The following is a 12,121-nucleotide window of genomic DNA, read 5'->3' as shown; positions in this document are numbered from 1 at the left end:
GTTGATTTTGAAGAGAAAAAAGCATAAAGAGAAAGTGGAAGTAAGTCCGCGCAACGAAATCCTGTCATCTTAGCTGGAGGCCTGGATGATAGCGGCTATTCAATGGCCCTTGGGTAGCGTTTTTACTGTATGCGCTTTTTGCAGTTCTGATTGTCATCATGAACTGTGATTAGCGAGGTTTTAAGGGCCATTGTTGCTGAATGCTATTTACGCGCTACCGATCACATTAGTTGGAGTCGATAATATCAGAAAGAAAACAGCGGTCTACAGAGATAACTTTAAGGTAAAGCAGCTCTTCAATTGAGTTAAAGAATTCTATTTGAACAAACTTTGAAAGAACGGCAAACAAGTGTGCGTAAAGCAAGCTAACTTTTGGCTGGAAGCATGGGATCAACTATTATGAGAGCGGAGTGAAACGGCAAGTGGTTTTTGATAAACATTAGTGAGAAATTTATGGCAATTACAAATAATGAGAGCGTCTAAAGATTAGCAAACGCTTATTATTTTCTGTTTCATACATAAATTGTATGCAAGAATCGATAATGTGGCGTAACTACCACTATAAATATTTAATACCAAGTCACTAGTATATAAGACATGTTAACTTGATTCTATCATGAGGTATCTTTCGATAGATGAAGGTTGGCATAGTCAATAAATAAATCACCTCATTGCTGACCCGGACGTGATAATCCCCTCAATAGAATTCATAATGTTGAGAACATAAACATTGTCCAAACTGAAGCAATCGTTGACATAGATAAATAACGCATATACAGCAAAGGTCACTTAAGGGTCTGATGAGAGGATTACCCATAGCTGAGCCATCAATCATTCGATAAAATTTGCCATCAAAAGTGAAGTTAGGTTCTATACAAATGCGAGAGTAAGATTTATTAATTCGCTTATCTCCCCATTTTTATTTCCTTGTTCAAATTTGTTACAGTGTCCCTATTGGTTAAACCAATTTAAACGTATGAGGTTTTTTGTTGTGTTTGTCGTTTCACTTCTCTACCTTTATTTGACGTTCAGACAAAGAGCAAGTTTATTATTCATAGAATAAAACCAGTATTGTCTTTACGAATGGGCACCACCGGGCAGTGCCGGAGGGCCAGGCACTCAGGGGCTCCCTTGAGGACCTCACTTTTTGTAAATTGTACTTAAAAAAAACTATAAATAAACAAAATTGCCTTATATATATTTTTTAAATAAATATATTCTATTGTATAAAGTGTGTAATTTGTTTTTCTTTCTACAAATAGTGATTGATTATCATGCAAACAACAATAATTTGAATAGTTTATCAGCAGGGAATTGTCTTTTTACTTCTCTACCTTTATTTGACGTTCAGACACCGAGGAAGGTTATTATTTATAGAATGAAACTAGCATCGTCTTTACGCATTGGCACCACCGGGCAGTGCCCGAGGGCCCCAGGCACTCAGGGGGCCCTTGAGAACCTCACTTTTTATAAATTGTACTTAAAAAGAACTAAAAATAAACAAAATTGCCTTAGATATTTTTTTAAATAAATATATTCTATTGTATAAAGCAGTGGTTCTTAACCTTTTTAAGCCGCGACCCAAATTTGAGAAATATGTTCATGTCGCGACCCAAAAAAAAGTCAAAATTAGGCTGAGTAAGCCACAATGACTTATTCTAGGAGGTGTTGGTATTACTTATTATTTGGTGTATTACTAACTTTTTTGGTTCGACTCAGCGCGACCCAAGAAATATGCTTCGCGACCCAATTTTGGGTCGCGACCCATTGGTTAAGAACCGCTGGTATAAAGTGTGTAATTTGTTTTTCTTTCTGCAAATAGTGATTGATTATCATGCAAACAACAATAATTTGAATAGTTTATCACCAGGGAAACTTAAAAAACAACCGAAATCTATTTTTCTACTTCCCAATGAAGTTTTTAGGTGAATTCAGTTTTTTTGTGTCTACTAAAAACAAATTTAAACACATTTAAATCAAAATGTATTTAAATTTGTTCAAATTATTACATACGTTAAAAATGCTTTATTTTGTGTATGTGAAGCTTCTTAGTTCGATTTTAAGCGGTATGTCCTGTTATAAGGCCCAAAACATTTCTGTGCCCGAGGGCCCTACGTGTTATTAAGACGGTCCTGACTGAAACTATAATTTATCATTTTAAGTACTTTAGTGTGCTTTATTAACGTCTTTTTTTTTCTGATTAAGATTTGTATCGACTAAAGTGTTTCCTTATGTATGTATCGAGTTTATTTTATACGAGCACAACTGTTTCTAAGATATTAATTTATTTTTAAACTAAAAAAATTATTATTTCTAAAGTTAAAAATAAAACAAAGTAATTCTTTTTATTTTTGCTTATTTTATTTTTATATCATATTATATCTTATATCATTTTATATCATTATTTTATTATCATATTAAAAATATGATAATAGTATCTTTTTTCTCTCATAAAGGATTTTATGATATGATAATGGTTTCCTCAAACCAAAAAATTTTGATTATAACAAACATAAAAAAAAAATTATTTCAAGCTTATACATTAGCTAAAAATCATAACCCTTCTTTAAATTGTCAATGAAACATTAAAAATTTTCCCAAAAAATGTTATATGTTATTTTAACGCATAAAGTATCCAGGATCCTCAGGATGATAAAAAACGAAAATGTCTATAACATCTAGGTTATTTTCATAATATTTAAAATGGAACTAGATAACTGTTAATCTACTGATTTGACAGTGGTACGTTGAAGGCTAAGTATAATCAAATAGAATCATAATTAAGGGTTTTGGAAATTTTAGGTGTAATCACAAAAATGCGCGATCCAATATTGTTCCCGTTAGTGGAGTTTCGTACTCATGAGGAGCTGATAGAGTAACGACAATCAAAAGTGGCAACGACAGTCAAAAGTTGGCTAAATTCCAAAAGATAGAAAAGATTTATGAGAAGAGAAGATGAAAGCGAAAAAAGAATATCCATAGCTTTTGGTGGTTTTGACATTAAGAAACCTAAGTAGGCTGAAGATAAGACATCGTTTTATCTTTTGCATTTAAATGCAGGTGATGAAATAGCATCGATTCCAAGTGGCTTTTTTTTTCCTGGCAACCAGAAAAAAGAAAATGTATCCCGTTATTTTTTTCCAAAGGGTCCACGAAAGTAAGAACTGTTTGTTTCTTTTTTTTTTTCTTTTTGAAGAAAACATTGGAAAGATTAAACAAGAAAAGGTCTGTTTTTCGCGTCCGAAGGTAATCATCGTTCAAAAGCGTGCAAGACAATTGTGGATTTTCAACATTAGGCGAGAATGTGTCCAGGTTCTTAAAGGCAACCAAAACTTTAAAAAAGTACAAAGAAATTAAAAGGAAAATGAAATTCAAGAAAAAGCTACTTTGTTCTTGCTACTTGTAGAAGAAGCTATCAGCTGTTCTGGAGAAGTTATACTACATTAGAGAAACTCAAATCAAGCTTAAAAGAACAAATTGTACTTGCAATTATGGACAGTGGCTCTCAGCAATCTTATATTCTGAAAGAGACGGCCAATAATACGGGTAATGTCTCAAAAGGCTTAAAAGATTTTATCCATATTTTGTACGGAATATCCACTGAACAGAATAAATCTTATAAATGCTCTAGTATAACTGTTGCTAGTTTAAATAATAATTACAATTGTACTATCCCAGTATTTGATTAAAGCATAATATTTAGAAAGCTGCTAAGACTGCAAAAAGAGGTTGGAGAAAAAGAGTTGAAAAAATTTGGATAACAGATTACGGCGAATTTCAACCAAAAACTGAATTACTCATTGGAGCTGACATGGCCGCAAACTCTTCACTGGAAAGAAGCATTAACGGAGATGTGGTAAACTAAACTAGCGAAAACGAAACTAAATTAGGGTGGATTGTTACGTGAAGCAAGAGTTTAAGAAGAGAAAGGAAATGGATTAACATCACTCACCATAAACTCACTTCTATTTCAAACCTGCAGCGTATCTGAACTGTGGGACATTGACATTTTAGGCATAAGAGATCCCGTTGAGACGAGGCCGAGAAAAAAATTAGAGATTGCCGCTTTCAATTATTTTCAAATAACAGTTTCGACGAATAAAATGGGACGATATGAAGTTCATTTACCATGATTAGGAGCTGAACACTCTCTACGGGAAAACAAGTCAGTTGTTGAGGCAAGATGCCTTTCAACTTAAAACGAGCTCAAAATTGAAGGAAGATGTGAATTAGTTCCACACTCTGAAATTAAAAACGTTTCTCGTCACCTGCCATACAGAGTAGTTTTTAAAGAACATTCTACAACTCGAGTAAGGCCAATATTTGATGCATATTCAAGGGAGAAAGACTCCTCTTCTTTAAACGACTGTCTGGAAAATGGGCCCAATTTATTAGAAGAAATACCACCACTGTTGATGCGATTTCAAATAAATCGTATTGGTGCTGTATATGACTATAAAAAAGTTTTCTTATTTATTATTTACATAGCAAAAGAAAACCGTGATTATCTAAGATTCTTCTGATGGGAAAATTTCGAAAAGAAACAATTTCTGATTCTGAGAAAAGATAAAATAACCTCATTTCTGAAAAAAATTAAGAGTGCATTTTAAAATTAAAGACTTGAAAATTAATAATGATATAAAATTTGTTAGTAAACCCATTGTATGAAGAAAGGAAAAAAATATCAATAAAAGCTGTGATATAGTATTATTTTTTAAATAAATTTGAAATATTCAAAAAAATCTTTTGAACATAGGATATACTTTGGAGTAAGAGGGAGGAAAATGGATGGTAGCAGAGTTCGCTAAAATAATCTTATTTAGTATTGCCGTATTGCTAAGTAAACAATGCATGGAATGACATGATAAAACTATTGTTCTATGTTTAACTGCTTCACAGCAGTACAGAAAATTAAATAAAATTATATCGCCGAATTATTCTTCTACCATCCAAATCTTCCTCTTTCTTACTCCAAAAATAAAAAGCAACGCAGGATAATATCTGAAAATAAAAAATCTAATATTATATAGCATCAAAATTAATGCAAAATAATATTACGGCGAAAGCTACATGATAATAGTTTGCACAGAATCTAATATTATATAACGCAGAGAGCCAGCCAGATGGCCGAGCGGTCAGCGTGCCTGACTGTGAAGCCAGGAACTGCGGGTTCAATTCCCGCTCAGGGCATGGATGTTTCTCTCTCTGTGTGTTGTTCTCTGTTGTGTGATGTGTGAATGTGACCCACCCTATGAATGGGTATCTATGGCAGTGTGGAGTGGGTAATGTTGCTCACCATCGTGACCTTGGTTCACAGGTGCCCACTGGGCATCTTCCAAGGTGAAGAACGAAAGTTCACTGCCTGCCACTGAAATAATAATAATAATAGTAATAATGCAGAGCAAGCAGCGACCTCCTGTATCTTTCTAATACTAGAAGTTGAGCAAGATAACGTTAGATTTTACTAATTTTCTGATGTTATCTATTAGATGATGTTTTCAATATAAATGTAAACAATAACTATCTCGAGCTCAATACCTGCTCCAGTTCCGGTTTGAAAGTTTGCAACTGCTTACTACAGTTCATTCTGCGAGGCGATATTTTCAAATGGACAATTTTGTTTGCAATAAAAGAAGTAAATTAGATAATTTCTGATCTCAAATCTGCCGTATTTTATAAGATATTAATGTTATTAAGTAATTATTGTGAGTTTGAAGTGAAAATTTGTTTTAGCTATTTATAGATATAGTGTTAAAAAAGGTGACATGGTTGATAGATTTTGAATAACTCTCTTTTTTGGCCGTCCTAATTTGGCCTCTTTCCATTTGTTTATTACTGTTTGTTCTTTTTGCAAGCTGTGCGCTATCTTATACATTAGTGTTAGCACCTTTAGCAATGCAAACACAAGTATTGTTAGCATTGTACGCACAAGTAATCAAATACTACGTTTGCAGGAATCTCAAAAAACAATGATCACGTTGTGAGCCAAATGGCTTTAAAATACACCGGAAACAGTAATCCGGAAGTATAGGCGGTATGAAGCTCGCAGTGTTTCCTAGTGTAGAAAACACCATCCATATTAGGTGCTACTTGAGATTTAACAAGCACAATTTATTAATAATTTAGAACATTTAAAATTTAGAATACAGAAGGTGCGTTTCAACGCAACACTTGCAAGAGAGGAATCTAAACTGAAACTAAAAGTTCTATTTCAGATACTGATCATTTTCTCTGTGGCATCTTCGGAATCGCATACGCGATTTTCTACAATTCAGTAGGAATACTCTCTGAAAAAAAAGGATAGGCTGATATGAATAAGTAGCGTCCTCTACTGGTCAAAAAATGTCCCAAGATCCTGGAGATGGAGATCAGATGACTAGAAGTAGGCAACCGATAACGTAAACAAATCTCACCGGGTACATGCTCGCCGCACTTTACTATGCTCACTGGATATATTTGCTTATTTGTGAAAAAATTGAGAGATAAACTATATTAAAACATAATGTCTTACTTAGACCGAAGAATGCATTAATTAACCATATTTGTGTAAAGAAAAGTTTTAAAAAAATTGTTTTTGATTTGCAACTTCTTGAATCAAATTTATAAGCCTGCGTATTCATAATATCACACATGTTATGTGAATTACCCTCGCAAAAATGGAAACAATATAGAAAGCGTTTTAAAAAGGTTATTTCCATGCAGATCTAATTCATAGATTATCTTCTTTATACGGAAAAGAAATCGATGTGAATGATAAAATATCTTTTTGCTGACAGTTAATAAAATTCTTATTGAGCGTGCATAAATATTTTTTTAAAAAAATATTGTATGTTCTGAACGATTTATATAATCAATAAACTATTCAATCATTGTGTGAAAATTCTCCATGGGTAAAGGAAATATTAATAAAGGCAATCTCATTCTATGTAGCAACACTAACAGCAAATAGTCTCTGTGCAATGTGTGACATAGTTGCAATGATGTTTTAACGGAAAATTATTTTCATACATGGAAATTTAATGTTTGTGTTGATAAGTTTCCAATTGTAGTTTATCATTATACTTCATTGTTATAAAAAATTTTACTTCTGTTCTAAAAAATTATACTAAAAGAATTGGTGCATTTCATTGTTTTGTGTTCATAATATGGAAATAATTTATTTAAGCACTCATTGTGATAAATTAATCAAACAAAGTAGAATAATTTGGTTTAAGTAACACTTTAAACGAACTTTTCATGCATTGCATTATTAAACAGTTATAAATAAAATTTCAGATTAATGATTACAGTTGTAGATAATTAAGCTGTGTGTCACTTTCATAAAACATATGTGTAAAACATATATTTACACTCAAGAAATTTAAATTGTGATTTTCCTGTTCATACTGAGAAAATATTTTCTGTATTCAGTTTGCAATTTAATACTCGTAAATAAAATTAAACTTAGTTGACTTTCTCGCATTTATGTTAGTGAATAAGAGTTTGCTTTTCTTGTGCATGATAGAACATTGCTTTAAAAATTGGAAATCAAAGTTTTTTTTTTATGTCTTATAGATAATTTCAAAAAAGTGTCTGTGAAAGTGAAAAAATTTTTTGTTGCCTTGGTTTATAATGAACTATATTTCTGCTGTGCCTTTGTGGATAAAATACTAATGAAATCAAATTTGATAGTTTCAAGCTCGTATTAGTTAATATCATAAAGTAAAATAATTTAATATAGATTTGTATCTTGGTATGTTCCACAAAAGAGAAATATTAAAGTAGTCCACGAAAAATAAAAAAATTTTACATCTGAATATAATTTAAATTAATGCTTTCACAGATGCACCTATTAATAAATCATATTTCTTCATTATTATATTTTACTTAATTAAAATTTTAGTCAAAGTAAATGACGTGATACAGCATGCTCTTTTTTGCACTACATGTTTTAAAGACTTAATTTAATCCAGAATAAGTATCATTCTGTAAGTAAACCTTATTTTTGTTATTTTAACAAGAGGTTTTCAGGAAAAAAGTGCGACTAAACACTGTAAAATTATTACTGGTGAGAAGCCTTTTTCTTGTTGTATAGGTAATAAGATATTCTCAATGAATGATTATGAATAAACACAGTTTTGTTCATACTGGTGATAAGCCTTATTCTTGTAGTATATGTAAAAAGAGTTTTTCACAAAAAGGAAATCTGACACAACACAGTCTTGTTCATTCTGGTGACAAGCTTTATTCTTGTAGTAAATGTAATAAGATTTTTTCACTAAAAAGTAATTTGATCAGACACAGTCGTGTTCATACTGGTGAGAAGCCTTATTCTTGCAGTATATGTTATAAAAGTTTTTCACAAAAAAGTGCTCTCAATACTCATGGTCGTCTTCATACCAGTGAGAAACCTTATTCTTGTAGTATATGTAATAAAAAATTTTCACTGAAAGGTCATCTCACTTCACACAATCGTGTTCATACTGGTGAGAATCTTTTTTCTTGCAGTAAATGTAATAAGGGTTTTTTACTTAAAAGTAATCTGACCAGTCACAGTCGTGTTCATACAGGTGAGAAGCCTTATTCTTGTAGTATGTGTAATAAGAGTTTTTCACAAAAAGGTAATCTGTCACGCCACTGTCTCGTTCATACTGGTGAGAGGCCTTATTCTTGTAGTATATGTAATCAAGATTTTTCAGTAAAAACAAATTTGACCCAACACAGGCGTGTTCATACCCGGGAGAAGCCTTTTTCTTGTAGTATATGTAATAAGAGTTTTTCACAAAAAGGTGATCTCAATGCACACGGTCGTGTTCATACTGGTGAGAAGCCTTATTCTTGTAGTATATGTAATAAGAGTTTTTCACAAAAAAGTAGTCTGACAATTCACAGTCGTGTTCATACTGGTGAGAAACCTTATTCTTGTATTATTTGTAATTTAAGTTTTTCAGCAAGATGGATTCTGAATAAACACAATCTTGTTCATACTGGGGAGAAACCTTATTCTTGTAGTATATGTAATAAGAGTTTTTCACAAAGAAGTGATCTCAATGCACACGGTCGTGTTCATACTGGTGAGAGGCCTTATTCTTGTAGTATGTGTAATAAGAGTTTTTCACAAAAAAGTAATCTGACCAGACACAATCGTGTTCATACAGGTGAGAAGCCTTTTTCTTGTATTATTTGTAATTTAAGTTTTTCAGAAAGAAGGATTCTGAATAAACACAGTCTTGTTCATACTGGGGAGAAACCTTATTCTTGTAGTATATGTAATAAGAGTTTTTCACAAAGAAGTGATCTCGATGCACACGGTCGTGTTCATACTGGTGAGAAGCCTTATTGTAGTATATGTAATAAGAGTTTTTCACAAAAAAGTAATCTGACCAGACACAATCGTGTTCATACAGGTGAGAAGCCTTTTTCTTATAGTATATAAGAGTTTTTCACAAAAATTAATCTGAAAGAACACAGTCATGTTCATACTGGTGAGAAGCTTTTTTCTTATAGTATATGTAATAAGAGTGTTTCACTAAAAGGTAATCTCACTAGACATGATCGTGTTCATACCGGTGAGAAGTATTATTTAGTTGGATTATGAAACATATAAAGTAGTAAAGATTGCTTCATAATATCAGTTTCTTGTTCTTCAAGGCAAGTCATTTAAATATTTACTAATCATAAATTTTTTTAATTGCATTTGAACGTTTTTTGAGCGTATATTCAACCAAAAATTTGAAGAATGCACAAGATTACTCAAACTATTAAAAATTAATCGAAATTAGTAGATCATAATTAGGTTTTTTTTTTAATTCCGAAACTATATTACTAAATAATTAAATTTAATAAGGAAATATACAAATGATTTTAATTTCCTTTTTAAATGCCCAGTTCATTAAAAAAAAATTCATGAGGTCTTTATGTATAACTGTGTGATATTACTTTTTAGTTCTTTTCTTATAATGGTTAAGCACATTTTCAATATGTTGTTATAAATATTTCTATTTTTCTATAAGCGGTTAAAATAAAATACACTTCACTTTTTTATTTTATACTTATACTGTGTATTATAACATAATAGATAAAGAAATTAAGTATAAAAAATATGTCAAAGATATTTTTTAAAGATTATTATTTTTAGTACAGTTTCCATATCTTGTACAAAATATATTTCTATTTTTTTGTTTATAGAAAATTAAAATAAAATGCACTTACTTCAAAATTGCATTTGCAAGTTTTTTAATGAAATTATATAAATTTGTAAAAGACATTCTTTAAAATTTATTTCATTTTATTTTTTATGCTATTATAATGATGTTCATGTGAAGTGATTTATTCGCACATTTTATGTGAAGTAAGGATGCTCAACTTTTTTAGCAATCATGTTCCTAATGTTAAATCTATTTTTTGTTGTGTGTGCAATAAAATATTTTCGTAAAATGGACATCTTTCAGGTTGCTCATAGTATCCAAAAGTTACTATGAGCAACCAGGTTTATTGTAATTTTTGATTTGGATAATGTAATTTTTTTTATGTGTGTGTGTAATAAAATATTCTCACAAAATAGCATTCTAGTTGTTCACAGTCGTGTTTATTATGGTGTGATTTATTATTGTACATGATGCGACGTATGAAAAGTTGAATTCGTAAGGTTGAATAACCTAACTTTTGTACTCGGGTGATCGTTGCATTTAGAATCAGTTTAGACAATGAAGTGCCTGCATGCTTTTTTTTTTCTGTTTTAAAATGAAACATGCCATTTTATGAAAATAGACACCAATTTCAGACCAGTGCGATAACTAGTTATTTTTTTATTAATAATAAAAATCGCTTGATTAGCCCCGCCCCCTAAATCGCTGCTAGGTTTCCCATCTGCTCTGATGACGTCACAGTATAGTACAACCACAACTCCCATCATGTTTCGAAAGCACGTGCGCCGAGTATGAATTCTGAAAAATGGCTCCAAGCTAAAAGCATTGTACCATGTTGCAATAATGCTACGATAAACGCACTAAATAAATTATTTTTTAGTGTACCAAAAGGAGAATTAGACAAACTTGGTGCAAAGCCATCAAACGCGATGGGGGGGGGGGGAAATCACGAGTACTGCATTATACTGCTGTGAAGACCATTTTACAGTTACTAAATTATAATTTAATTCTATAAGATTGTTTTTCTGTTTGATAAGCTTCTCTGAATGAATAATTCATTATACTGAATTAAAATGTTTATGAAATGTTGTTCAGATCTCTTTCTTTCTATCTTTTTTTATTCTTAAAAATGAAAGGATTTTATTCTTAGAGAGCAGTGGTGTACAGGTTTTTTTTAAAGTTGAAAAATAATTAATTTTAGCTGGAAGAAAAAATTATCAGTTAAAAAAAAAATGAAAGGGGTTTAGTATTACAGTAAAACCTCGCTACAACAATATTTTTGGGTCCAAATAAATATATTGTTGTAGAGGGATATATTGTTACATCGAGGGGCAACATACTTTGGGGACAAAATAGGATTTTTTAAAAATTTTAATGTTGTGTATGTATTAGCTATAAATGTATATATTTTATAAAAAATTAATTTTCAGAGTGTTATTTTATGGTTAAATATTAAAAACAATTGAAATAAAATAAGATCGCAAACACACCAGAAAATCGTTTTTATTGAAAATGGAAATTCGATATTTTTATTTGTTTATTCATTATTTATTTATTTTTTTTGACAATCAAGTCAACAAACAAAATATGCATTGAGAAATACGAAAACGATTTTTGTTTGTGAATGGTTACACCCACCCTCCATGGAAAAAATTCTTGTTCAGGTATTAATCTGATGCTTGTGGTCATTTGTGATTCATTATCAGCTTTTAGCATGAAGGAAATTAAATCATAGAGGAATGTTATACATTTGGAAGCTCTATGGGTGGTCAGCAGTGAATCTTCTCTAGTCAGAAAAAAAATGGAAAAATGGCAAAAGATGATAAAATAAGATTTCTTACATTATTTAAAAACCAATTATAAATGGAGAAATTAAGGTTGAAATTTGGAAGAAAAAAATCGTTTTACAGGGGCTTATTGCTTCAAAGAATATCGTAATATTGAGAGGAGGATGGCATTAATTCATATGAAAGTTCTTCGGGACCACGAAACAT

General features: G+C 31.1%; 1 protein-coding gene across 1 annotated transcript; it reads left to right on the top strand.

Moving 5' to 3' along the window:
* The first annotated feature begins 6,359 nt into the window (after positions 1–6,359).
* On the top strand, positions 6,360–10,545 carry LOC107457144 (uncharacterized). Its single transcript, XM_087159498.1, has 2 exons — positions 6,360–8,465; positions 8,550–10,545. The coding sequence occupies exons 1-2, from the start codon at positions 8,096–8,098 to the stop codon at positions 9,413–9,415; spliced, it is 1,236 nt and encodes a 411-aa protein (XP_087015624.1). The 5' UTR covers positions 6,360–8,095; the 3' UTR covers positions 9,416–10,545.
* Positions 10,546–12,121: the final 1,576 nt, after the last annotated feature.

Source organism: Parasteatoda tepidariorum, chromosome 1 (genome assembly GCF_982258835.1).
Source record: "Parasteatoda tepidariorum strain Cologne lab strain chromosome 1, Ptep-v5.0, whole genome shotgun sequence".
NCBI classification, from domain to species: Eukaryota; Metazoa; Arthropoda; class Arachnida; order Araneae; family Theridiidae; genus Parasteatoda; species Parasteatoda tepidariorum.
Note: the sequence above shows the minus strand (reverse complement) of the source record. Positions and strands in the feature narration are given on the sequence as shown.

Coding starts and splice junctions, on each gene's coding strand:
- LOC107457144 (XM_087159498.1), top strand. CDS start 8,096: ATGATTATGAATAAACACAGTTTTGTTCATACTGGTGATAAGCCTTAT. Junction 8,466..8,549: donor ACACAATCGTGTTCATACTG/GTGAGAATCTTT, acceptor GTGTTCATACAG/GTGAGAAGCCTTATTCTTGT.